Source organism: Miniopterus schreibersii, assembly GCF_964146895.1.
Source record: "Miniopterus schreibersii genome assembly, chromosome: 3".
Taxonomy (NCBI): Eukaryota; Metazoa; Chordata; class Mammalia; order Chiroptera; family Miniopteridae; genus Miniopterus; species Miniopterus schreibersii.
Window position 1 is genome coordinate 96,761,389 of NC_138103.1, and position 27,922 is coordinate 96,789,310.

At 51.9% G+C, this 27,922-nt stretch overlaps 1 protein-coding gene across 4 annotated transcripts; it reads right to left on the minus strand.

Moving 5' to 3' along the window:
* Positions 1-1,901: 1,901 nt before the first annotated feature.
* On the minus strand, positions 1,902-27,488 carry GDNF (glial cell derived neurotrophic factor). Of its 4 annotated transcripts, none has more exons than XM_081131929.1 (3): positions 27,287-27,488; positions 22,602-22,700; positions 1,902-4,917 (listed from the first exon to the last, which is right to left on the minus strand). In XM_081131929.1, exons 2-3 carry the CDS (start codon positions 22,672-22,674, stop codon positions 4,433-4,435), a joined length of 558 nt encoding a protein of 185 aa, XP_080988055.1. In that variant the 5' UTR covers positions 22,675-22,700; positions 27,287-27,488; the 3' UTR covers positions 1,902-4,432. The 4 variants fall into 4 exon arrangements, with proteins under 4 accessions (XP_080988055.1, XP_080988054.1, XP_080988052.1 ...); XM_081131928.1 differs by having other exon boundaries at positions 22,524-22,700; XM_081131926.1 differs by lacking the exon at positions 27,287-27,488 and adding an exon at positions 25,609-25,691 and having other exon boundaries at positions 22,524-22,700.
* Positions 27,489-27,922: the final 434 nt, after the last annotated feature.

Here is a 27,922-nt window from a genome sequence, read left to right on the forward strand (position 1 = left end):
GGGTCTTGTTTGTTAGTTAGTTTGTTTGTTTTTAAGAGGAGCTTGGCTTTAGTGATGGACTGAGAAAGGGAAAGCTAGACGGAAACGACAAGTAGAGATGCAGAGATTACTAGCAGCGCTGTGACTTTTGTGGGTCCTTTCTTTATAAAAAATATTAAGAAGTATACAGCTGCATTGGTATATAGAGAGGAATATAATCCAGGCAGGATTTATTGTATATTCATTGTTGTTATATTTGTTCTGATTTTAAAAATATTAAAATTAAAATACTTTTGGACCTCTAAAAATCTTGTGGCCCCCAGCAGGGTGCCTGCTGGGCCTGCACCCACCACTCTGCCTTCGGTCTTTTTGGGTCGCACTGTTCCTTCCGCCTGGAATGTCTGTCCCTCATCCCAGCCGCACCCTCTGTCCCTGTCCACCTGACAGATTCCTGCTCATACTCAAGGCCCAGCTCGAATGTCACTGCCTCTTGCCAGAGTTGGCAAATTAAAACACAGGATGCCCAGTTCAATTTCAGATAAACAACGAGTAATCATTTTACTATAAGTCTGTTCCAAATGCCGCATGTCCCGAGTCTTTCACGAGACGGAGTTGCAGTGAGAAGTGGTGCGTGTTTATCTGAGGTTCCAGTGCCCTGGCTCCCCTGCTCTGTTGCTGTCCCTCACTCCTTTTCCGTTCAGGTTTTCCTCCCACCTGCTGCTGGCTGAGGCGTTCCGGCACTCACCCTGCACCTGTCACCGCACCCCCTGCACCCGTCTGTGTCATCGGTCCCCTCACCTGCCACGGGCGGGATGTGGCAATGCCTTAGATGTCACATATGAGTAAATGGTGCTTTCCCTGATTCCCCCACTATCTCGTTACTCTCAGGGGTGACGTGGCTGTAATTTCATTCAGGATGTTGTGAGATGAGACAGAAGTCGAGTTAACTCTTGCATGGGGTTACAGTAACACTTAATGTTGACAAACACATGTCCCAAGAAGACTCTGGGCTCAGACACTTCATTACCTGGTGGAAGAAAGCTGGAGCCTGAGCCCCAGCCCACGGCCGACACCTCTGTCCTTCCTGCCACCGTTCTGAGAAGCCACGGTGCACAGTGTCAGGCCTCAGGCTTCCTGGTCCCAGCCAGCAGTGACCCAAGCAGGACCCTGCATGTGAGGGGAGGCAGGGCTTTCTGTTTTTGAGACTTAGGCTCAGGAAATTTTGATTTTCCACCTTTACCTGGGGAGTGGGTTGATTCTTTTAAAAGTCCTTTCAAACCTGACTTCACTTAGCACTGGCTACACTGGAGAAAACCAGCCTGAGGTGAGCTCATGGGCATGAGCCACGTCGTGGCTCCATCCCAGCATTTGCCAGCCTCAGGCAAATGGGTTGGCCAGGATGCTCATTCATGGCACTATTTCTCAAGACCTGCCCCCAATGTCACCTCTAAAGCAGGCCCTGTGTTATTTTCTATTATAATATCCTAATAGGATTCTTTAGAGCATTTATCATTCCCTGGATCACTACATAGTTTTACTTTTTTTGCATATTGTCTCACTCCACTCAAATTAAATATCAACTCCACGAGGGCGGAGATTTTTGTTTTGGCCACTTTGGACGGCTGGTGCCGTGGGCAGTGCCTGGCACAGAGTGGGCACCCCAGAAGTATTTGTTGAGTGAACCCAGAACTTTTTACTACTTGGGTGGTGATTGGCTGTGGAGAGTTGATAGGCAAGTCCTTTGACCAACCAGCAGGCTGTGCGGTGTTGGAGGGGGCAGGGTGGCCTTCTAGCCCAGGGCCTGGACCTCGTGGTCCCCAGGCACGCGAGGAAGTACAGAAGCACAGAGAGCCATAGAAATGAGTTTTTATTTGTAAAAAGTTACAAAATGATATTGTACAAAAATAAAGTCTGTAGAGAACTTTGGTTGAATAACACAAACGACCGAGACAGATGAGAGAAGTCGGAACTTCCAAAGAAGGGCACTCTTTACTGGATGGGGCGGTAATCGCAACGATACAGAAAAATCACAAACTTTACCCTTTTGTGGATTCGGTGGAGCTGCTCACTTCTGTTGAAACCTGCTCTGGTGTGTCGGTGAGTCGTGAACACCCGCTCGCCCTATAGCCTCTCTGGGCAGGGACTCTCCAGGGGAGCTGGGGCTGAGTTGACGCCTAGGAGACGGGAAAACCAAACCTGCCAGGACTCTCTGAACTGGACAGATGACCCTGGGGCGACATCTAACTGTGCTTCCCGATGGCTGCATCTGCCACTGTTCTGAGCAGGCCGCTCCTCAGCACGGGCCCCGCTCTGGCCCCAGGAGCGGGGTGGGGAGGCCCTTTTCCTCCGTTTCCAAGAGCTGCAAGGGGAGCGGACAGGACCGACAGGGGCAGAATGATGGAGAACTTGGGTGTCTGGGGTTGAGGGCAGGGGATGTCTGGCAACTGCCTCTTGGCTACTTTGTAAAATTGACATTATCTGAGGGAGGCCAGTAGGGTCTTTTATTTGGTAAACCTGTCTTACTTTGGGACTAACAGCCACTAAGGTAGTGATAGGTGATCTCGATAAAAATCCCTTTTATGAAACGTGCGGCCCACTCTGGCATAGGGCCCAGTGCACTGCGCGGGGGTCGGCTGCCAGGCGAATGCACCGCCTGGGGCCCGTAGGAGGTGGCTGCTCCCACCCTGCCTCTCTCTCCTCTGTGGTGTCATCAGAAAGGTGGCACAGCTGGGAGCACAAGGCTTGGTGAGTGGCCAGGCCAGACATGTCTTCCTCTGCGCCGCCTTCTTCCAAGGGAGGGATCGGGGGTACAGGGACAGCAACTATTGCCCCGAGATGACAGCCAAGGGGCTTTTATGGCAACCAGCAGACCCTGTTCTGGAAGCCTGGCAGCGTGCTCCGTGGCTGTGCTGGGCACCGGCATTGTCTCGGGAACAGTGGGAAGGACCGAGGAAGGGTCTCCGCTCAGAGTGGAACCCTGGCTACCTGACAGGATTTTTACTTTTAGGTCAACACTGGATCCAGAATTACCTACTAAAAGGAATTTAACCTTTCATATATATGGTTATGCGTATCGTAGATAGATATATGTGGCGGGGAGTAAGCTTAAATACAACAGAAAATGGAGCATACGGCATTTCTGTTCAGAGCTGGAGCAACGAAGAAAGAAAACCAAGTGCCAACGGCCTCTGCACACTGCTCCCGAAAAGGGGGCCTGTCAGACACGTTCCTTCGGACACATTTCTTTTGTAAAAAACAAAGAAAAACTGGGAAGATGCTGAAATCTGGGGAAATTAACGAGTGCTTTTCTTGAAAAGGTAAAGTGAGTGATTTCTGCCTAGCGAAAAATGATTTAATACTTCAAAAAGCATGGACCCTTGCTCCCAATTAAGCTTTCCTTTGTCACCCTTCTTTGCGTTTTCGAGCACATATACTTTGGCACCTTTGAGAAAGAAACTTTAATAAATAAGGGACGAAAGAGAAACTCATTAGTGAACGGTAATAAATAACAATAACTTAAATCTCAATAAATATCTTCTCTCTATTTCCGTATCTGGAACAGATGCATTGCATCGAGTAGCTTCTCTGGTCACTGGTGACCACGCATAGCCGGAGCTGGGGCGTATGTAACATCCGTCTCTCTGTAAACCGACAGGCGGTGGGTCTCCCTGCCCCGGGGAGCGGGGGGCCTTCCCCATTTGCTCTCCTGCAAGAATGCTGCCGAAAACCGCACTGGCTTCCCGTTTCCGAGGCCGTGGGGGCAACGCCTTCAGGTTGGTGCTCAGTCCCGAGGACAGCCTTTTTGGTTCCTGGCCAGCTTCTTCCCACCCCACACACCAAGTTCAAAATGAATCGCCAGCCGTTCCCAACACGCTGGTTGTAGTAAACCTCAGGCCTCAAACTCTCCGGTTCAAAGGTTACTGTGTCTTGTGTCTTTGCTTTTTTCCCCCCCTCCCTCCTTTCTGGGATATGTCTCCACTGAGTGACAGAAAAATAAACCTCTCTTGCTTTCAGCAGTAAAACGTAATGACAAGGAATGACACCAGGATTCCGTCTCCCCGGTGTCTCCAGACGTGCGAAAACCAACCACAGGAGACACACTGGTTTGGTTTCAAGTGCATCCGCAGCTGTGCCCGCGACAGGTGACGGTGGACTGTATCAGATGGAACGGTGGCAACACCCAACCAGGGACACCAGCCCTGAGCTTCCGGTGGCATCGGCTGCCCCCGGGAGAATCCAGACGCCGTCTTCTCTCTGCTGTCCAGTTTTATGCAGCTGGATCTCTGTACCAGGCTCCCGCTCGGCTGCTTCCTCCGCCTCCCCCTCGCCTCGCCTCGCCTCGCCGCCGCCTTGGTCCCCATCTTCCATTCCGGGCGAACATTTCCTGGGAACCTTGGTCCCGTTCTCTGCACCGCAGCAGGAATGCAATACTCAGCGGTCTCTGGAGCCGGAGTCAGATACATCCACACCTTTTAGCGGAATGCTTTCTTAGAATATGGTAAACCAGGTTATCGTCTAAAAACGACAGGTCGTCGTCGAAGGCGATGGGTCTGCAACAGGCCTGCCCCACCTTGTCACTCACCAGCCTTCTGCTTTTGGATAAGTTTTTTAATATTTTGTCGTACATCGTCTCGGCGGCCTCGCAGGAGCCGCTGCAGTACCGAAAAATCAGTTCCTCCTTGGTTTCGTAGCCTAGCCCCAAGTCAGTGACGTTCAGATGGACGGCCGTGAGCACGCAGCCCCGGTTCTTGCCCCCCTGGCCTCGCCGGCCTTTCCTCCTGGGATTCTCCGGGCTGGCGGCCAGGGCCTGCCGATTGCGCTCTCTTCTAGGAAGCACGGCCATCTGTTTGTCCGGGGACCTTTTCAGTCTTTTAATGGTGGCTTGAATAAAATCCATGACCTCATCAAACTGATTGGGATAATCCTCTGGCATATTGACTGTTCAATGAGAAAAAACAGAAAAGAGGGAACGTGAGACAACAATGATCATTTCAAGCCATCTTCTAGATCAAAGTGAGTGCCACCTAGACTCAGCCACGACTGGATACACAGCAAAGCCAGCAGCCCTGCCAGCTAAGTGACCGCTGTGATCCCCCAGAACAGAGACTGATGGGCACCCTCCAACTCTCCGCAGCGGAAAAAGGATTCGGTGAAAGAGACCAACACTGTGGGCGACACGCCTCCCCGTAGAAACTAATCTTAGAGGTGTGGTTTTCATTGGAAGAACATCTGCCATTTTTGACAAGTCTGTCTGGCTGTGAGCAGGCTGATCCTCAGAGGCCAGTTTTCTTGTCTAAAAACACAGCCTAGAGTAGTGGATCGAAAACCATGAGAATGAGCTGGGATACGCACTTGAATGCAGATTCCTACCCTTAGGAGAAGGTGTGGGAGGGGCTGAGGGGTCAGGGGTTGTAAGCAAGCCCTGGAGGGGTGCTGATGTAGGTGATCCATGGATCACACTCTGCACAGGGAAGTCTTCCAACGTTGGTCCTATCCGGCTCCTCCTGAAATCTACCCGACCTACCTACCACCTCTGCAGGGTTGAGTGGAACCAGAACCTTTCTGATAGAACAAATGAAAAGCTCATGGAGTCCAGTACATTTGAAAACTTCTTTAGAAAACATGAAGAGACTGAAAAGCAGCCTGCTTTTCACTAACAAAGAGACGAATTTACTACTTCGTTGGAACAGCATGAGATAAGAAATAGGGTAATACTGTAAGATGGTAACGAAATATATCAGCCATAAGTGCAATGCGATGCTGTGTGTGGACAGGTGGAGCGTGAGCCCAGGTGGGTCCAGCCCCTGCTGTGGCTGTCACACAACTCCCAGTGTTTACAGTTGAAACGGGACAAGGCGTGCACTTCAGGGACATCACACGGCGGAATGAGGAGGCCCCCGCCGTGATGCTTGAGACCTCTGGGTGAAAGCAGGCATTAGCTGTCTCTTGGTGTTTCCCGCTGTTTCAGCCTTTGCTTTGGCTGATCAAGTAAGAGAGGATTAGCCATTTGAATAATTTGATACATTTCTATAAGAGGGAAGAAATTCAAATGCCTGTTTATGACGTCTGAGACCTTTTAGGCTCCCCTCATCCCATTTTCAGGTAATTTAGCCTGTTTAGGGTTATACGTAGCTTAAAGAAATATACCACAAAAGAGGTGTCAGCAAGAGCGAATGTTTTTTCCAAGACCCTGTTAAAGCAGGAAAGGATTACACTGTGTCTAACCTGCAGCAAATTGTTTTGTCATGAACTGGTTGCTAAAACAGTTATCAGGTATCCTATTGTGTAAAACACAGCCTAGAGCAGTTAACTACATCCATGTATCCATCCATCCATCCATCCATCCATCCATCCATCCATCCATTTAGATACAGATAACATATATAAAGTATAAGATTTATAGTAGTGAACAGAGTGGGGATCATGTGAAATACCCAAGCACCTTGTTGCCCGAGGTCTAAAATTTGGCACTGGATGGTTCTGCTGCCCAGAGGTCATGAAGCTGCTTCCACCCTGGTCTGTACCCCACCATCTCCCCTGCCTGGATGACTCCCTCATCCCAGCCTTACCTTCCTTCAGTCTGTTTTCCACCCGCAGCCAGAGCAGCACTCTTAAAACTCACTCCCCTCCTCTGCTCCAAACCCTCCAGTGGCTCCCCATTTCTCTTGGAGGAAAAGCCAAAGTACACAAGGGCCTAAGGCCTCCCTGACCCGGCACTGCTGCTCCGCCAGCTCTTGCTACCTCCAACCTCATCCTCTCACTGCCTCCCTCCAGCATCCCTGGCCTCCTCACTGTTCCTCAAACACAGCGTTTCTCCACCTCAGCACTATTGGCATTTGGGGCTGGATCATTCATTCTCTGCTGGTGGGGGGGGGGGGCTGTCCTGTGCATAGTAGGATGTTTAGCTGCATCTCTAGTCTCTACCCACTAGATGCCAGTAGCACTCCGCCTATCCCAAGTAGTGACAAATTAAAGTGCCTCCAGACACTGCCAAATGTCCCCTGGTGACAAAATCATGTGGGTTGAGAACTATAAGTAAGACACAAGCAGGGACTCGGGCTGTTTTCCCTCTGCCTAGAACACTGTTTTTCAGAGCACCCAGTGGCTTACTCCCCACGACCCCTTCACATCTTTGCTCAAATGTCCTGGCTGCCAAGTCCCACCCTGACCTCCCTACTTAGATGCAATTCCTCCCAAGCCCAAATCCAGACCCTCCTGCCCTCATAACACTACTCCCTCCCAACACACGGTAGGCCTTCTTTGTTACGTCTGTGGTTTACTGTCTGTCTTCTTTGGTAGAATGTGAACTCCAGCAGGCAGGGACCTTTGCTTGGCTTGCTCACCAGTGGATCCCCAGGGCTTAAATAGCATCTGGTCCCTGGAGGCCCTCAATAATTTCTGAATGAATTAGTTCACATTAAGAGGGGACAGAAAGAGTCCATCTTTCATGGGGACACTGGGACCTCAGGTGTGAACAACACCGTTATGAAATGAAAGGCTCCACTATGAACAGCCTGCTTCACAGGGTTAGCAGGGTGGCCGACCGGCACAGTCATTTTCCACCTGAGAGTGGAGCTGACTAACCATCTCCAAGGGGACTTGCCCTCCCCCTGCCAGCTCCCTGCAGCGTGGAGTGTTAGTGCTCAATGCCCACAGGGTCGTCTTGGGCGGTCAGAAAGGGCCCTGTTCCCTGAGAGTCACACTTTCCCAAGCGGGACCCAAGAGAGGAGAGTGCTCTGAATTTGTCATTTCCTCTGAACACTTCCTCTGAACACTTTCTCACTGGACTTCCTCGGGAAGTTCTCTTTTTTCTTAAAACAAAACAAAACTTTAAATCACTCTGATTTAAGGAAATGAATACTTATTTTGAAAAACGAGCTGCTTATGCTATTTGTGATTTTTTTCAATAATAAGCTATAAAAGAGGAAATTAGGTGTGCTCAGTTTCAGACATCCACGCTTGAACTTCTAAAACTGATATATTAGGGGTGATTAATCAAAACACAAGAAAAGTCTTCAAATGCCTAAAAAAGACTCTTTGTTTTGCAAAAGGGCTCACAGGATGGGGTCCCTGGAGCCATTTAAGAATTCCTGAATAGATCATTAACTAAAAAACCTGGGAACATACAAAGTTAAAATCGATCCAGAATCGACCGAAGATTAATCATAGAGGAGGAAGAAACATTACTAAAATTTTAACGTAAACTACTGGGGAAACATTTGAGTTACAAAAGTTCAACTTACACTGGTTTAGAGACTCATTACTTTATAGAACATGATAAATTCCATAATTTTATGGGACTAGCATTATAATAATGATTGAAATCAGCATTTATAATGTTCTCATTTATTACCAGACACCTTCAAAGTTCCTGAAGAAACACGTTCCCTCCTTTTTAAGACACTGACTGCATGCCTTTGTCCATTGGCTTTGCTCGCCAGACAAAATACAGAACACTTAGTTAAAGGTGAATTTCAGATAAATAGTGAAAATAAACTTTTAGCATAAGTAGTCCTCCATAATGTTTGGGGCATACTTATACTTCATTATGAGACTGTTCAGTCCCTTTTTCTTTCTTTCTTTTAAAATATGTTTTTATTGATTTTAAAGAGAGAGGAAGGGAGAGAGAGAAACATCAATGACAGAGAAACATTGATCGGCTGCCTCCTGTGCGCCCCCTACTGGGGATCCCAGGTATGTGCCCTGACGGGAATTGAACTGGTGATCTCTGGGCATTTTTCTCTATTTCAAATTCCACTTGGCCTTTTTGGGGTGATACGTGTGGCAGGGTGAATGCAACAACCACTGAGGCTTTGGCTGAGGGGTGGTGAGCAGATCATTGACCCTGAGTTCAAAGGCTTCCTGGCACTTGGGAAGTAGTCAAGAAATGTTGGTTGTGTTAAATTGAAGGGCGTAATGAGAACTTCTCCATCTGATGGGAAAACCTCCCTCATACCTGTTGTTAATGTGGGAATATTTATTTCAGCCCCAAGTTCAGGCCATAGGCAGTTCTTACGGAGCTGAAGGGCTCCCTCTCCTCTTTCTTCTTATTGAAAAGTAGAGCAAAAAAAAAAAAAAAAATTATGCTGAAAGTCTTACACAGATATAAATTTTGGAAAGCAGAAAAGGGCAACATTATATTTTCCAAACCACAGAGCAAATAGTCCTGCCTCTTCCAACTAAATTTCTAATTCTGGGCCTTTTGGTGATAACTGAGTTCATTTGTAGAGAGGTCTCAATTTATCTAGGCATTTGGGGGCATCAGGAGCCATGTACCTCATTGAGCCTGTCCTCAAAAATTCTGCAGAGGCCTTGAACCTGGCCCAGGCAGAAAACCTGTCATGATCCGAGAAGCCCAAAGCTGCCCCAGTCTTTCAGGAATTCACCCAGCTGAGGGGAAGAAAGGCGTCTGGGTTTGGATTGGTTCCCTAAATTAAGACTTAATGTCCTATCGCTTTGTTCTTCATGCTATAAAGGGCTTGGCAGACTGTCAGCTACATGAATGGCCCTCATCAGTATTAACTTTGATAGTAAAATACTTGCAAACCACAAAAGAGGACCATCATTTTTTTTTTAAACACTTGCTCACTTCCCAGACCAACTTGCAAGAGAGATCTTGGTTGGAAAACACGTCCATCTAAAAGCTCAAGTTCTTGAAAAATCAAAATACCCAGATGCATTTAAGTCATCTTTCAGTTTGCAACCAAATATTTTGGCATTATCCTATTAAAAATATTTTAACTTTGATGTGCCCTTTGTATAAACAGAGCTATTTAAACAAACGAAACCTTGTGCTGGGGCACGACTCCTGGAACAAGCCGTTCACTGCAGAGACCTGCCTCCCTTGATTATGGGGAAAAAATACGTCACCTCGGGAACAAAGGACTGGGATATTGACTATTTTTTGAAGTTCATTGGGTTTTTATAGGAAAAATGGTGATGCCTCAGAGTACTCCCTATAATAGCTGCACTAAAAGGTACATAATTCAAAACGTTATCTTGGTTAGGCTGGCGCTCACTGGATAGAGTAGTTTCCTAAATGTTAGATTTCTCTTAAAAACAGGACAGGTTAACTGCATTTTAAGCCAAGGGGCCATTTAATATTTGTATGGAGTTGCCCCTCCTCTCCCTGGCCAGGCTCAGGGGCTAGGCCGGACTCTAGTCTGTCTTTCAGCCGTTGAGTCCAGGAGAGAGGCTGTGCAAGGTTGGCTGCAAAGCATCGAGGAAATGACCCCGTCCCGGAGTGGAAGGGGGCTCTGAGGACCACGGGAAGGGCGCTGGGGCTCTGAGGGTCCCAGGGTGCAGGAGCCAGCTCCCAGCTCAGGGACTCAGGGCCCCAGAGAGCAGGCCCAGGTGTTGCTTGTCCTGGGGAGGACCAGCCTCTGTGCTTCTGTAAAATGTCCAGCGTCTGTGTAGCACACGGGCAAGGGTTAGCATGCTCAGGCCCATGGGGGAGAGCTACTGCCCACAACAGGGCCACACGCATGACAGGGGGTCTGGAACCAGCACCTGATGCCCTCGCTCCAGGTGGTGCCTGGCACTGGGGTGGGCTAGACCCACGTGTGCTGTGCTGGGGCTGCTGAGGTGCTGAGCAGCTGGGGCTCAATGGAGAGCCTCCCCTAAGGCTGTCCGCAGACAGGAGGCAAGTGGAAACCCCTGGGGGGGGGGGCATTTAATCTAATATTCTTTGCCTACCTGTACGCCAGGTAAAGTACAAGTTGCTCTGTTGGCCAAGTATATGAAAAAGAAAAGTCCTCTCTCTCTCTCCCCCTCCATATGTGTGTGTGTGTGTGTGTGTATAAAATCATACATATACACACACACACACGCATGTTCATACGAAAAGATCAGCCTAAGATTGATATAACCTCTCAAGAAAATTTCCAACTAATGTCATTCTTTGGACTAGCTTATTTTTACTTTTCAATAAGGTACAAACATGATTTTCTTTCACTACTATTGCGATATTGTAAGAACTACATAGCGAAGTCTTACTTTTATAATTCCTTACAGTACAAAATTTCATTATTCTATATTTTAAATAACAGCTTCCTTGATGCACTTAAAAAATATTACCAATATAAAGGTGCGATGGATGCCGACTTTCACGCAGCATTAACTTTAGACCCGACAGCATCCCTGCAAGGCTAAAGTAGGGATCGAGTCTTATCTCCACTTTACAGACCAGGACACTGAGGCTCAGCGTCGATCAACGTTTGTCCTGGGCCACCTGGCTCGTGAATGTGGACTCAGGTGATTTGGTGTCAACGCTCAAGCTCTTAGTTCTGCATGACGCCTGTTTGTTTTTAAGTGAAACTCTGACTACCCGCAGCTTTCGGTCCCAAGGTCTGCTGGTCTCACCTGCACATGGCCAGCCACCAAATTCAGGACAGGAAGTGAGAAACACACCTTCTGTTGAAAATTCAGTATAAATTCTAAAATTAGGCTGCCCTCGGCCACAGCCTCAGCACGTCGCATCCACGAAGGGAGAGCGTGGCCTCAGGGGCCTCTCTCCCAGGTCCTGGCTCCTGCACACCAGTCGCAGGCAGGGCTGGCATCTGCCCAGGTGAGACCGGAAAACAGGCAGCCAAGGGCGCCTGGGAGTCAGACACAGAGGCCCCGGCTCCGGAAGCTCCTAAACGCGCCCTGGCACCGGGTGGCGGGGCTCTTGCGGCAGAGCTGGAGCGGACAGAGCCCGGATTCCAGTCTGGGTCAGTCCTGCCCAGCCTCGTGACCTTGGGCTGGTCTACTCAAGCCTTGTGAGGTCAACCAGACCCTCTCCAGGGCCCTTCCCAGGGCTCAAACCCTAAGATATGGATAAAGTCTTGGTGGAAATTGCTGCGACATTCATTTTCAGTCACCTGTCAGGGAGGGGACCACCTTGGTGATGCCCCAACAACCATTGCATCAGCCACCACCATCGGGCCCCATGAAGCGGCACAGGAAGTATTTGAGGTTCTAGTGCTCAACCTGTTCAGTTAGGCTCTGGCTCAGCGTCTCAGTTACACTTGAAATAATAACCACCGAGTGTCTGTCAACACATCATGTCATCTTCCTGTGCCCTGTTTAGGAGAGGGGAAGAGATGCGCAGAAAGGGCCCTGCATGTGAGCCTCTAAACACCAGGTTCTAATGGGAGACATCCTTACCCCTCAGTCCCCACCTGAGCTCTGAGGGGACATCCTAAGCCACCATCCTTCCGTCTCCAGCATCCAAAAGTCAAACAGTAAACTTGCCACTTTCTTTAATCCCTTATTTTACTTCATCTCTGGTTTTGCTACTTCAAACGTGTATAGGTCAGACCCGGCTTATGACCCCAAGGCTGGCGTCACCCACCCACTGCATCTGCCACCAAGCAGGTCGTGAGAGCCCCACACACAGCCTGTTCTGGAAGCTGTTGTCTCCTGTTCTCATCTGACCTTCACCGACCTCTGAAATGTGTGATGTTAGTCCATGTGAACATTCTAGTTCCCCGAAAAATTCTACCAAGATCTGCTGTCTGCTACTATTTAACAGTGTTAATTTTGCCATTTATTTGAACTAATTAAAAAAAAAAAAAAAAGCCTGCCAGTCACTAAGCCCTGGGAGGCGACGCATCTCACATTGTGCAATGGCCACGCCTGCGCTCCTGCTCTGGACGGAAGAGTATTCATCTAGCATGAGGCAGACCGTCCTGACCCTGTGCTCCTCTTGGGTTGACTTCAAGAGGGGTCCCCAGCACCCACTTGCTAAGAACAGTCACCGGCAGAGGCAGTCCCCGAAGTCCCCGTGACCACTGCCAGAGCTACTAGTGCACTCTCTCCGCGACCAGGGCTTTGTTGACAAGGCACGATGACATGTGTTTATTTGAATAGTATTTGTGCTGTAAAAACACCGGTGTTTTGTTGTTTTAAAACAGCATTTCTGGATCCTCTCAAGGCGGAAGAAAAAGACCAACCAGAAGGCAAGCGGTTTCGGAAATCCGAAAACGGGGCCTGGGGTACGCTGTTAACAGCCGCTTGGCCGCCAAAGCGTCATCTTGCCCGTCTCCACCTCCTTGGACCAGTGTCGCACGCACCTGTCTGCTTTACCGCATCTTAAATTTTCTCATCCTACAACTTAACTAAGAAAACTTGTCCTGAGTGTAATGGAAATTGCTGCATGAATACAAACAGCCCCCCAAAGAGAGGAAACCAGCGACAAAAACCTCAGGCAGGCAGAGCCGGACTATCCACTTTGTTATTCAGATTCTAATTAACCTGCTCTGATTTCCACCTATGTGTCCACGTCTGATTATACTCATGCTAATAATTTTACAGTAATAGAGCAAGGCTTCCCCGGAGGGAAAATGTCCCTTCTCCTGCTTTTAAGTCAGGAAAACACCCAACAGGGTGCCCATTTGTTAGCTAATCCACGCACACCTGGTGCGAGCCAAGAGCACTCACGGTCAGCAACGAAGGCCCCGCGCTGCGGAGCGCACACCACGGGCTCTGCTCCTGCCCTTGGGATGACCTTCACGTGGACGGGCGAGAAAGTGACCCAATAAAACTAAGTGCACAAAAAGCCACTTTGAAAGTAACCCCCATGGTGTTATCAGAGGCAGGTGGTTTTCTGAGGGAAACCCCGATGGACCCTGGAAGCAAAGGACCCTGCTCTCATTCCCACCACGCCCTGCCTGCAGCCTGAGCCGGGGATTCTGCATTCGACTTCCCGCAGCCCTTCCAGGGGCTGGCTGAGCTGTGGGGAAAGGCCCAGGGGACCTGGGCAAGACGAGGGGGGACCAGGAGAAGAAAGGAAAATCAGGGGGTGAGAGAAAAGGGTTCTGTCTGTCTGACAGACCCTATGGTCAGGCGTGAGGAAGGACTTTCTACACCCCCGGACCCCCAGGGAATACACCTATTGGAATAAATCCTGGACTCTTCAGTAATCAGCTCTAAGTAGATTAAAAAATGACCACCTTTACAAGACCCCCCATGCCTGGCTTTTCTGCTCACTGACTTTCAGTCACAGCCAGAGGAGCTACATGGCAGTGTCCTGGGCTGGCAGGAAGGGATCTTGGGATATGGTCGGAAGAGCGAGAGCTGAGCTCAGGCTGCCCCGGGGTCCAGGGCCTGGCTAAGTTCCTCAACCATACAGAGTCTCAATTCCCCCATAATGAAAGGAAAGTTTTTGGCTCAGTGCCTGAAAGCATTTAACGGTGTAAGTAAGGCCACATGGTTGTCACGTCTGTGATAATTCTTGAGTGAAGTCTACACAAAGGGCAGGGACACGAAGGTCCACTCTCCTAGCTATAGACAAAGCAAGATTACCCAAAGGGGATGCAGACACCAGTCCCATGTTAGTCCAGCTATTTCACAGAGGAGAGGGCCTGGCATGGTGGCTGTGTTCTGTGGGCAGAAGGAACAGGCCTGTCTTGAGAGTTTGTGCCGCGTCTTCTGTGTTCCTAGAAATGCCCGAAAATTAACCATACAAGCCTCAACTGATTCCTCAGCCCATGAACAATAGTTTTGTGTCCTCTCTGGCTTAGATCAGTGTCTTTAGACTGTGGCATGCACCCCTCTGGGGGCACAGGCACACTTTTCATAGTGCCTATTGGTTGTTTTAAGAGAATCAATTTCCAGAGCTTCCAACTTGCACACATGCTGTGTCTGTCCCAGAACTGGTCTGCCGGCAAACACTCCTGTCCAGTTCTCCTTTCCCAACACCCTCTTGTCTCACTGAGAAAGGTGTGCTTCTCACCCATCCCACTCATTTCACTGCGAGGCACTGTCGAGGGATAACATCTGAAGGTGCCAGGGAGGGACAATTAAGGCATGCATGGCTTCTTGGGACATACTGATGTTGGTGGCTCCTGATGGGGGAGCCCAACATCATGAACTTAGTATTCTGAGGTTTATATGAATCCAATGACTTGGGAAAAACCTCACAAATCCAAACTGAAGGCAAGACAAAACAGCAAAACAGCAGACAAGACAGCCTGGACTTTACAAAAATGTCAATGTCATAGGAAAAAAATAAAAAGGCTTGGGGGCTAATCTAGAATAAAGGAGACTAAAGAGACATGGCAATCAAATGCCATTTGTGACCCCCCGATTAAGAAAACAACTATAAAGGACATTATTGGCACAACTGGAGAAATTTCAACATGGACTATCTATTAGACAACAGTATTGTATTAGTGTTAACTTTCCTGAGACTGATAACAGAATTGCGGTTTCATAAGATAAGGTCCCTGTTCTTCGAAGGCACCTGCTGAGCTATTTAATGGTTTGCTTGCAATTAATTCTCAAATAACTCAGGGGAAAAAAGAAGCAAAATGGGAACAAGAGGCGAGCCTTGGTGCAGGGTACATGAGTGTCACTGCGCTATGAACACTTACCAGGGGAAAGTCCCACGTGAATTACCCAAGAAATACTGAAGCTGGTGGTGCTGGAATTCACTCTGGCTCGGCACTTTATCTGCTCGTCTGTCCATCCACCCGTCCACCTAGCCACCTTACAATGAAGACCTAGAAGTGCGGTGGTTTTCCTGGATGGGTATTAACATGTATATTTGGATTGAAAATGAACTTGGAGCTTTTCTGACCAAAAAGTCCATTTATTTGGGCCGCTTAGTTTAAGTTCTCTATGAAATGAATAAGCTGAATTTGCAGCTTCAAGGTTTTGCCAAAAATACACAGTTCCCAAGTGGGCTGGGAACTACATCAGGTACAGCTAACTCAACTTAGGAGAAAAAATGGCAGAAGTCACCTTAGAACTGTGCAATCGTTTACAACATTATTGGTGCAGGTTCACAAAGCAAAACACTTTGAAAACTTCCCGCCTCAGTTATTAAAGTCGTACAAAAGTGGGCTCTGTCTATACTGAGCTAACTAGTTGTTTCTCCACGGCGCCCCAAGCCCTGCCTGCGCATGCCCACTCCTGTTCCCACTGTGGCAATAATCGTGGGTGAGCAGTCACCTGTGGGTTCCCGTGTGAACTCTCCATCCCTGGGCAGAGGAGAAGGGATCTGAGAAGTAGCACCTTCCAGAACCTTCCCAAAGGCGGTCAGCCTGCTGAGCATTTGAGAAGACCTCACCATGTCCTGAATAGTTCGGGAGCCTTCTCTCATTGCCCAAAGCATCGGTATTATAGGAGTATGCAGAGAAACTCATGTTTCTCTCCTTGAAACACCCTGATGTGGTCTGTGAAGTAGCCATTAGGAACAGGGGCCCAGGCACCGCCGCAGCCCAAAGGGAAGTCAGGGAAAGGGCTTGAAGGAGATTTATATTCCCAGCTGCTTGCATTAGCTGGCTTGCTTGATTTTCCTGGAAATCTGTGTTTCAGTGTTGGTCCGTGTACTCTGAAGCAAGCCAGCGTTTGTGTTATCTTAATCCTCTGATACGGGAGTACAGTCTGCGTTGCGCCAAAATTATCGGCTTTGGGGCTAGAAGTGGGAGGGTTGAATTCTGGCTTTGCCATCCCTGAATTTGTGACCTCAAGCAACTCTCTAGGTCTCATGTCTTCATCTGTAAAATGGGCTAATAATATCTCCTCTCATCTGCTGGGGCTCAGACATACTTGATTTTAGGACAAGATATAAAACCTGCTTGTTAAAAACAGGGTTAGCACGGGGGTAGCTAAAAGGTGCTAGTCCCTTATTGGAGGATTAATAGGTCGACTCAATTGTGCCTATGCCTAGAAGCTTTTTGAAAACAAGGGCACCGCACCTCAAAGGGAAAAGTACGCCTGTGCTGTAGACCCCACTCGTGAGCAGCCTGGCCCCTGCGTAACTTTTGTGGCCCGATTGTTTTGCAGCCAGATCCCACTTGCTGCCAACTGCCGGCTCCAGGTGCCCCAGGGGCGCCCACGGCCATCAAAAACAAAGCAAGCACCTTCTTTTCTTGGATTTTACAGGATTTTATAATCCAGGCATCACCTACAGAGACATCCTAAATTTCACACCACTTCCTGCTACCTGTTCCCAGTACTTGGCGACAGGTCTGGTCTCCTCCTGCCCCCGCCCCATACAGTGGCCACAAATTTGCCCACGTCTCTCCTTAGTCTGGAATGCACCCTTTCCCCTCTCCCTCCCCTTCCTAATACCCATCTTTCAATTTCAAGTACCAGCTCAAATCCTCCCTGTCCCCCAATCCTTTTCTGCTATGATCTCCAAACCCCAGTGACCTCATGGCTAGGAATTCTGACCATGACACAGCTAAGGTGAACCCCTGGGCAGACAAAGCTATCTGTCTGACTGACCATCGCTTGCCCGCCCACCCACCCATCTGCCCCTCCATAGTTTACAACTAGATCATATGCTATTTAAGTTCACAGGTTTGCTTTTACGTGCCCCATAGGACCTGGAGCACAAAATACTTTTAATACTTGCTCCTTGATCGAGCTCAAGTGATTAGAGAACAAGTGTTTTAACTACATAAAGGTGCTATGGATCATTAAGTACTAAGTCAACAAAGATGAAAGGGATGTTTGAAGGGGAACATGCCAGATCGCTTTTATTTTTATGTCAGCAAAAGTGGAATCTTTTGAGCAGAATTCTTCGGCTGTTGGATCAGCCTAAGGTCCTAAGACGGGCCAATTCAAATGAAGCCTGAAATAGATTTCTCTAAACAGTCACAGTTTGAAATAGGTCTCAAGACTGTGGCCAGAGGGAGATGTTGGTCTCAGATCTCAAGTGAGGAATCAGTGCCTCCTAAAAGGCTGACATGCAATTTTTTTTTTTTAAATTCTTACCCGAGGATATATTTTTTTCCCCATTGCTTTTCAGAGAGAGTGGAAGGGAGAGAGAGACAAAGAGGGAAATGGCAATATGAGAGAGACACATCGATTGGTTGCTTCCTGCACGGGAACTGAGCCTGCAACGGAGGTTACATGCCCTTGACTGGAATGGAACCCGAGACCCTTCAGTCCTTGGGCTGATGCTCTAACCACTGAAAAAACCGGCCAGGGCTGACAGGCAATTTCTTGATTCTAGGAACCCCATCCCCCATGGCGGAGCCCCTTTCCAGCTCAGGTAGTCACTTTATTACAGTATTGCTCATTCATACAGTCCCTAAAGCTATACAAAGCAACAGATGGAGGGTATTTATCCTGACTATATATCCCATCACGCTCAATTTGAAGGCTTACCATTTAACCAGCCAGTTGCACCAGAAGCTTCTTTAGCTGGATAACAACGGGCTGAACATTTACTAAAATTCACTAAAAAACTTTTTTTGCTGGGTTTATGAAACATCTTAAATTAAATATCCAGCTAGGATCATTCAAAACAGAAATACTCTATCTCAATACAGGTAGCCTCCAACCCACAGCCCCCTTACCTCTTGCATATAAAGATTTCAGGTTGCCCTGGCTCCTCTCTCCCCATGGGGAAGAGGGGAGATGTGATGGGAAAAATTCCATAGGAATTATGTGGGCTCAGAAGATGGGGGAAGGGAGACCTGGGAAGAGCCAGGGGGAGCTGACCCAGGGGCAGACTCCCAGGCAAGGCTTACTTGCCTATGTGCTGACCAACCAAATGACCGTGGGGCCCGAAATAGCCTCCCCGCAAGGCCTGCATTTCTTTCCCTCACCAAATTATGTTGCGCTGCTTGAAATTCCGCCGTTTAGAGCAGCATCTTGGCAGAGGCTGGCTGTGGGGGGAGGAAAGGCGCTCCTGGGGTGCATGGTGAGGGGCAATTGCAACTAGGAGGGTGACAAATAGCAACTACAATACTTCTCCCTGGGGCTTTACAAAGCACTGCCTCATTTAACCCTCACAGTCACCCTGTGAGGCAGGCTGAATATTATTATCCTTATTTTATAGATAAGGAGACTGAGGTTCGAGAGATGTTAAGTAACAGCTGGTTAAGTGGCAAGGCTGGGATACAAACCATAGTCCAACCTGAATGCATGAACTTGAGCTCTTTCTTACTGAAACCCTCTTCTTTCTTGCTGTCTGCCTTCCTGCAGATTAAGGGACCTCCTGTACCCTAGGAAGGGACTCTAGCCTGATGATATTGTGAATTATATTTCAGTTATATCATGGTTTATATAGATTTTTGTGGGCTAGCCTGGGAACTTGATAGCTTATTTAAAACATTGTTTCTAAAGGCAATTTAGCGACTTGTTACCAAACTGGTGGAATATAATCCCATTATATTACAACCAACCCTGGATGACCCGTCATTACAATTTAACAATGCTCAATGTTTCTTCTAGTTGGCTCTCAGTCCCACAAAAAGGCCCACTTTACCAGCCCAAGGTTTTTCATGTTTACTTTTAGTTTACAATACTGCCAAATCATGTCACACACCATACGTTTACTAGACAGTACCTTCTATGAAGGCAGGGGCTTTCATCTTTTACATGTGCCAACGATTCCCTAGCACCTAGGACAGTGCCTGGCACATACAGGCACACTCTTAACTATTTATTAAATGAATACGTGCTATTAGATCACAGATTTTTAAAACCACACACTTTTATGCTTTTCCTTGTGAAGCACATTTAGAGCTATCACACACAGCTGAGATCTGGTATGTGACTATGATTAACTAATAAATTCAGATAACCTTGTGCAACACGGTTTTAGCTGGTAGTTGAAGGCCTTCCTCCCACATAAAGGGTGTTCCCCCAGATAGCAAAACCAAATGCTCTCTGTGCATTTCAGAGGTTTGGAGAAACTCTAGTCCCGGCTTCATCAGACCTGCCTCCTGCCATCCTGGACAATCTGTTTTTCTGGCTTCCTTTCAGCTCTAAAATGCTATGACATCTGTGAGTTCCACTTTCTAGGTTCCTCATGCCTACTTTAATCGTCCATTTGGAGAAGATATTGGTGAAAAGCAAAGTAAAAGAGCAAAGATAGCTAAAGGGAAAAGCCTTGGACGCCCCACAAGGAAAATCACAAGTCCTTGAGTTTCGACAAGTTCGAAGGTGCTACAGGAGGCGGCCACTGGCCATTTAGTTTATAGCCAGCCTCTGGGGAAGCAAGTGAGCCAGTTATGACTTCTCCTTGGGTAGTTCATCCTGGGAACAGAGCCCTGGCTGTTTCATTGACATTGGGACCAGCAGAACACATGCACCCTGGGACCAGGATGAGTGTATGGATGGGGTCCAGCCCAGTCCCCTTTGAACAGCACAGAATGACTGTTCAGGTGGCATCAAAGAGCCTTTGCTCGATTGCTAAGCTACAAGCATTTGAAAGGAAGAGGGGCTAGGATTCACAGTACTTTACATTTTCAAATGGAACAAGTGACTTAATGTTTTTCTCCATAAGCCTTAGCCAGTGGCACGGTGTACGGTGCAGGATATAAATGTCAGCACTGCGACGGGCCGTTGACATGGCCGAGTGTTCAAAGCCTGCACACTGTCACTATTCTGCCTTCCCTGTGCTGACAGCTTGCTGCCGAATTGAACATACCTGGAGAGAAGTCAATTTGGCTTAGAATGCAGCCCCGATTCTCTTCAAGTTTCCTCTAGGATCTATCTAGTGGGGCTCCCCAGACATAAAGCAGGACTGTGTATGTTCCGCTGGTTCAAGTGTAAATGGAGTGGAGTCAGAATCTTGTCCACTGGTGACTGAGCAGCAGTTTTGAAAAGGGAAGTAATCTCCCTTCCCCCACAACGTGCTCCCCCCCCCCGAATCAGCAGGAACACCGCACCCTTGCTTTCTGATCCATGGTACCTTACATGAGGTACAGATTTTCTTAGGGTATTATCAGGTCATAGTGATTCTAACCCTGACTGCCTGTTAGACTCATCTGGGGAACATCTAAATATCCAGATGCCCAGGACACACCCCAACCTTATTAAGTCAGAATCTCTCAGGTGAGGCACAGTATCAGTATTCATTCAGGTTCCCGAGGTCAGTCCAGCGAGCGAGGGCCTCTCATGAGTCTTTTCCTAAAGGACATTAGGGCAGGGACATGAAGGCCAGGGGGCGAAACTCACAGCCATTAGCATTTTGGAGTGGACAGGCCTCTTTACTACACAGTTTTAAATTGATGATTGAGTCCTCAAGCAAGTAAGCAACGTGTCCAAAGTCACAGAGTTAGCTGGAAGCAGAGCCAGAACTGGGAGCCAGCATGAACTAAGCCTAGGAAGACAGGATACTATGCTAACTAGAGCTCCATGAATTAATCAGCTTCATAACCTGGCAGTCACTCTTCTCTCCTGCAGGTCCTAGTTAGAGAACTATTACCTTCCACCGTGTCTCTGGTCCTCTGGCCCAAGCTGCATGAATGAGTATGAAACCACTTAGCTCTCATGGGTACTGAGGGGCATTTTTAATTTAAGTTTCTATCGCAGAATCTTTTGTACAGACTAAGATGGAAATTCGTGGTCGAAGCCAAAGCCTTTAAAAAATAGGTTTATACAGTACAACTAATTGACAGGAACTCTCAGAACAGTCGCTTTAATTTCAAGGAATCAAGCAGGTCCTCTTTCTAACCTAAGTTGCTCTTGAAGTCTTAATTTGTCTTGAAAAATGAACTTTTTTTTTTTCTTTCTTTCTCTTTTGGGGACTTCTGGCAGAATATGCTTTTATTGCTGAGATGAAGCATAAAACAAATACATCCTATTTCCTGGGCTGTTCTGAGCCCAAAGCTGCAGGGTTTGGGGGACCCTTCCCATGCAGCTGACTTGAGGGACCACTTCTGTGCAAATGACCACAGTATGCTTCAAGTGCAGACTAGCTGGAGGGTCACGGGAGGGGGAGTAGCCAGGGTGACATCCTGGCTGGAGCTCACTACTGCTTTATTTTGGGGATTGTGTCAAGCTTTCCACCTTTGTTACCGACATACCTCCCCGGTGGCCTCTACCCTGTGACCTGGCACACCTGCCTCACTCAGATAAACTGGAGCGCTGAGGGTAAATTACGTCAAATCGTAGCTGACATATCCTAACCAAGTTCCCTCTAGAACATCTGGGAGAGGCACAATCACAGGCTTATTTTCTAACGTGAATAACCTGCTTGCTTTTCTTAAGAGTTACCACTGTCACATGTGGTGTGGGGTGAACTACAGAGCTCCCCCTCCCCTCTCCCCCCACCCCACCCCAGTTCCAGGAGCACAATTTCCCCCCTCTTTCTAGAACCAGGAACTTTTCTGAACAGATGTGACACTGTCCAGATGCTTGTTCTGGAAATCGGGGTCCCTTCTGCGTTTTCTCTGTCTCGGACTTGGTTCTGTGAGACCTCAGCCTCTTGCCTTGCAAGGGCAGTTTAGGATGGAAATGCCACAGGCAAGGGCTTTGGAAGAAAGAATAAAACGTGTGGGGGGGGCGGGGGGGGCTGGGAAGCAGAGAGGACAACCGTGTTCTCCTGTGCTGCTGGTGGCGCGGCCTAGAAAATATCTGTTCATCGCAATGCTAAATGGGCAGCTTAAAAACTGGACACCCTCCGAGCTGGGCGCACGGGCGCGTGTCCCACAGCCTGGGCGCGTGGGCGCCTGGGCGCAGCCCGCAGCGCCAGCGCGGGGCGCGGAGGTAGCGCTGCCGTTGGGGCCGGCGTGGGGTGCGTGCGGGAAGCGGGCAGGGGTGCGTGGGGGGGTCCGCCGGCGGGCCCCCCGCGGGGAGGGAACGGTTCTTACAGTCACGGCTCAGCGCGAAGGGCGCGCGGCGGCGGCCGGGGGAGCGGTCTTCGGCGGGCGCCTCGGGAGGCCTCTTACCGGCGGGCAGCGGGAAGGCGGACGCGGTGTGGAGCAGCACCAGGCAGACAGCCACGACATCCCATAACTTCATCTTAGAGTCCCGTCCGGCCGCGGCACCTGCGCCCGCGGGCGAGAGAACCGGAGAGCGCACGTTAAGCCTGGGCGCCGCCCCGGGCGCAGCATCCCCGCGCCCCCTCCGACTTGGTCGGTGCCCGCCTCCCCGGCCGCCGCGGTCCGGCGGTGCCCCTGCTGGCTCCCCCTCCCGGCGCGGCCCGAGCGGGGCTCCGTCGGCGCCCAGCCGCGCTGCCTCTCTCCTTCGCCACTTTATCCAGCGGTCTTACTTCTGACCAGGGCCGCTGCCCCCGCGGCTTCCAATCTAATACGACGGCACCAGGACGCCTGGCCAGCTCGATGGCACCAGGACTCTCGCCCAACCCCCATTTCTGGCGCGCACCCTTCTCCTCCTTTTCTGGGGGCGCCTGGGAAGCCCCCACGCCGTGTCTGCGCGCCGCCCCAGCCAGAGCCCCCCCTCCCCGCCGCTCCCCGCCGCTCCCGTGAGCTCTGGGAACCAGCTCTCAACCCAAGTACGCAACCGGGCCTTTTGTTTCAGAATAAAATCAAGCGCCCCTGCACCGGGGGTCCCCGATCCTGCTCCCAGCTAAGCGCGGGAAGGCTCGCTGGCACCGTCAACTGTCTTCCCACCTGTTTTGTCGTAGGCACAGTAAGTAAGTAGAGACTGGAGACTTGGGGCCGGTAGGAGATTATCTGCGTAAAGTTACATAACTCCCGAAGCATCGACTCGGTTTAAAATATTAGTTCCACCTCTCAAAGCTACGGACATTAAACGACATGAAAAAGCCTCGAGGAGCATAGAGTAAGCGCTCAGCCAGCGCTTCGGCATTGCTTTGAGCTGGGCATTGCACGTCTGGAAAATGTTAATCCTTCGCGATATGCCCCAACACCTTTATTTTTGCAGTTTTGCGAGACTCCGACTCTAAATCCCTCCGCCTCCCAGAGGAGCCTTGAGCTCCCGGGGCCCGCGTCACAATCCCTCCGGGGCGACTGCACCCGAGTCCCGGCCTCCGCGGGGGCGCACCGGCGCCGGAAGGCCTAGGTCGCCGCCGCGCGCGGGGGTGGGAGCTCAGCTCCTCCCGGCCTGGGGGCTCCGTTTAGCTTCTCAGTTCTAACACCCCTAGAGAGTAGGGCCACTCGGCGGGGGCGCGGGGGAGGAAAAGGCTCGGTCAGCTCTGGGCCAAACTCCACCCAACTGGGAGATGGAGACGCAACCCGGACGCCTCGGGGCGCGGTATTACCCGGTACCTTCCCAAAGCCAGAGTTCCAGTTTCTAAGGGAATTCTCGAGTGGAAACTACGAGATCCGTGCAGCTGATTATCTCCTCTCCTCCAAATAAAACGGATTCTTAGGAAAACCTCGGAACTTTTTCCCTGGGAGAGGGTAAGGCAGTTTCCCGGTTCTGCAAAAAGCCTGGAAGCCTTTTCTCTCTATTAATGTCCCAGGCCCGCCGCTTCCCTTCCAGCAGCCGCCCCTCCTACCCTCCCACCTCCACCCAGAACTACGGCCCCGGTTCCCGGGCAGGCCACCCTGGGAAGCGTTTAATTCGGCCGCCACCTCCCACCGCTGCGGAGACGAATGCATTTTCCATCCCCAGGGCATCTGTCCGGTCGCCCGCAGCTGCGGGGCTCCAGGAGTCGGTAGGGACTAGGAACTCGGGGCAACCTGCAGCTCCGGGCGCCTCGTTTACAATCCCGGGAAAAGTCAAAGGCTCTGCGCTCCGGCGCACCGGCCCAGGCAAAACTGCACCCAGGCGGCGCAAAACGAGCGCAGCGAGGCGCGTTGGCGGAGAGCGCTGGGGGACGCGAGGTCTCCCGCCCCTCTCCCGGGGCCGGCTCCGGGGCGCGTGCGAAATGGCTGGCGCCCTGCGGAGTTAGTCACTGCGCCATTCCAGGTCGCAGCGCCCGCCCGCAGGAAGCGGCGGGGCACCAGATTCCCCTTCCGCATTAAGAGGGGTTTTCCTTTTTTTCCCTGCTTGGCCGACGGAGGGCTTTTTAAATTGGACGTGGAGACCCTCAATTAGAAGTGTGGCGAACAGGGCAAAAGAAGAAACTCCCCGCCTGGCCGGAGGCAGCTCCGGGCTCCCGTTCCCGCCCGCGGCCGGGTGCGGCGCAGGCCCGGGGAGAGCTCTCCCCGCACCCCCGCCTGCGGGGGGCGCGTTCCTCCCTCCGAGCGCCGCGGGGGCCGGCTCCAGTCGGAGAGGCTCCGCGGTTCCCGGAGGAAGAGGAGGGCTGGGCACCCCGAGCATCTACAGGGACGCTTTCTCCCAGCGCTCCTGCCCTGCCCCCGCCCCGCCCCGCCCCCGCCCGAGGCTCCCCGGTTTGTCTGTATCTGAGCACATCTGCCCGACGTATTTCTGCCGCCTTTACTGCGCCCGCGAGTTTCTCAACCAGCTGCCACGTGCCGTAACCAAGTTCCAATCCCGAAGTCGGCCTCGCCTGGTGCCTCCGCACCCCTTCCTGTACCCCACTGGCTGGTCCCCCTCCGCACCAAGCAGGGCAAAAGGGGCGTATAGCGGGCGCCAGCACCCGATGGTCCCCAGACCCGGGGGAAAGGACGCTATGGAGAGCTGAGCGCCCGCAGAAGCCGCCGCTCGCCGCCGGGGCGCTTCTGAGTTCCCAGCACCAGGGGGCACCAGAAACCGCCGGAGTCCCGCAGCGCCAACGCAGGCCGGGAGGCTTCGTTGTCATTTTAAGCATAAAACCGGTGAACAAGCGCTCCCCCTACAACCCTCCCCAAGTCCAAATGACTCCCGGAACTTCTGGCTGTCCTCACCAGCACCCCCGCTTTTCAGGCGCCTACTTCTCCACCCTCTCTCCCTAGATTTATCTTCCCACCTCACCTGGGCTGGTATCCCCGCAACCTACTTTGAGAACTCCTCCCCCCCAGATTCCCGGGGTCTGGGTGACAGCTTCACCGCGGGCGAGCGCTCCCGCCGCCAGTGCCCCCGCACCTTCTTGTGTCTGGCAGGCTAGGAGGTTTCTTTGGGCTTTGCGTTCAAGATCCAGATCTCAGGGAGCGAAAAGGGAGGCGGCGTGTGTGTGTGTGTGTGTGTGTGCGCGCGCGCGCGCGTTTGTGTGTGTGCGCGCGCTGGAGCTCGGGGTTCCCGTTTGAGGCAAGGACAGAAGTTGCTGAAAGGTGCATTGCTCCACTTAACTGTGCCTCGTGTCCTAAACTGTCAGAGCACTTCTCCCCGTGTTGGGCCCACGACCGGGCAAAGAATGAGGGACGCCTTCTGTGGACCGTCTGGGGCAGGGTCTCTGTAAAGCGGCTCCAGGCCGCGTTTCAGGTTCGGGGAACCTCCCGAACCCCTCGCGGGAGTGGGGGTGTGGACGCTGCGGGCTTCCTGGGCACCTAACGCTTGTTGAAAAGGCGACAATCCGCCTCCTCCCCGCCAAAGCAAAGGCGTTCACGAAACAGCGTGGGGGGGGGGGGGCGAGATCTCATGGGGGGGGGCGCAGCGTCTCTCACCTGGAGGGTTTCTGGGGAAGAGGTTTGTGCGTGACGTTGGAAGCCGCATCTCTCCCTTGGAATACTTTAAGTGCAGATTCAAAATACTGAGGGGGAGTGGAGCGCGCTCTGACGAACCCGCGGCGGGGCCGGAAGGGTTGTTTGTCCCCGCCAGTGAGCAGACGTGTAGGGCGTACCGGGTCGCGCGGCCCCCCGCCCCCGGGGTGCGGGGTCGGCTCTGCGGGAGGTTTGCCACAGCCAAAACTAAGGGGGCGCCAACAGGTTGGGGGGGATCCGGTGAAATGGGGGGGGGGACCCTCATTCCCCGCCGCGATGAGGGTTCGTTTTCACCGGGTGGGCCTGGAAACCAAACTGCGTCGAAACCTGCCCAGAGGTGGTGCCAGGTAGTGGAGGGGGTGTTACTGGGGGAGGTGGCACTGAGTCCAGGAGGAAAGAGGTTATTAAAATAATCACTCCACGGCCTGGCGGAGACGTTGGGGAGATTCAAGGGTCTGTCTGAGTTGGAGATCCGAGTCCTGACCTGTCCAGGGAGGGACCCTCTCCTAACCTCGACGCGGACGGTTAGTCGGAGTTGCAGGCATTAGGAACGTTAAAGCAACCGGGCGAGCTACGTAGCTTTGCAAGACCGCACCCGGAGGAGGGGACCGCTCCACTTTAGGTTCTCAGCACCTTTACAGCCCCTCCGGGGCCTGCGCTTTCGCTCGGAACAGACCCCAACGAGCTCATCAGTAAGTTGCACTCCCAGCAGTGACATCTGTGCAGCTGTGAGTCCCGAGAGGACGCTCTCCGGCCGCGGTGGGTTCAAAGATGACCCCGGCCGCGCTCCGTCTGGGGACTTAACAGAAGAGCGCCCCGCCGGGTCGGGGAGGGAAACTGCCCCTCTCGAACTTTCCAGGGTCTACAGGCATTAGCTGCACCCAGACCTCTGCTCACGTAGGAGGGCCACCTGCCCTCCGCGAGGCCAGCCTCTCTCGCGTTCAACTTCTGTCTCTCCTGTCCGCCCCGCGCCTGGGTTCCCTCTAGTCTCTCGCCTTCCCAATCGCACCGCCCGCTCCGGGGTCCCGCCGCGCCCCCTGTCTTCGGCGCCCCGCAGCTCGCCGAGCCCGCCGGCGGCTCAGGCACCACCCGCCCCCTCCACCCGGGCCCGCTCCTCCACTTACCTCGGATCCGGTCCCCGCAGACCTCCAGTTGGACATTAACTCCAGGAGCCCCAAGTCCCAGCCAGTACACCCATCCGGGCCGAGGGCAGGAGCGCGGAGCCCCGCCCCACGGGTCAGGGGCGCGACGAGTTCGCAATCCTGGGGCCTCTCGGGGCTGCGAGGGCGCGCAGGAGGCGGCGGCCAAGGCTCCCGCCGCCGCCGCCGCGAGAAGGGCGAAGGATGCCGACAGCTCCCCCGCCGGCCCCCCGCACCCCCAGAGGCCGCGGTCCGAGCTGCCGCCGCTGCCTTGAGTCGGGGGCGACACGGCTGCGAGCGCCGCGCTCCTAGCGCGGGCTGCGTGGGCCCGGGGCGCGGGGCGCGCTTCAGCGGCGGCGGCCGCGCTCTGCGCCTTCTCGGGGCGCAGCGCCTAAGCGCGCGAGATGGGCCGGGCTGATGCTGCCTCCGGAGCTGAGATCCTGCCTGGAAATCCCAAGGAGACACCACGTCAACCAGCGCAGGGAGTCGGTTGAAGACATGAGGGCGCCAGGAGCGCAGGCTGGTCCTTGAGAGCCCGGGCCTGGGGGCCGCGGGGCCGGGGTGGGGGAGGGGAGGCGCGGGGCCCCCGGAGGGGAGGGGTCGGGAGGCGGCGGTGGAAGA

Coding starts and splice junctions, on each gene's coding strand:
- GDNF (XM_081131928.1), bottom strand. CDS start 22,674: ATGAAGTTATGGGATGTCGTGGCTGTCTGCCTGGTGCTGCTCCACACC. Junction 4,918..22,523: donor CTTCGCGCTGAGCCGTGACT/GTAAGAACCGTT, acceptor CTCATTGAACAG/TCAATATGCCAGAGGATTAT.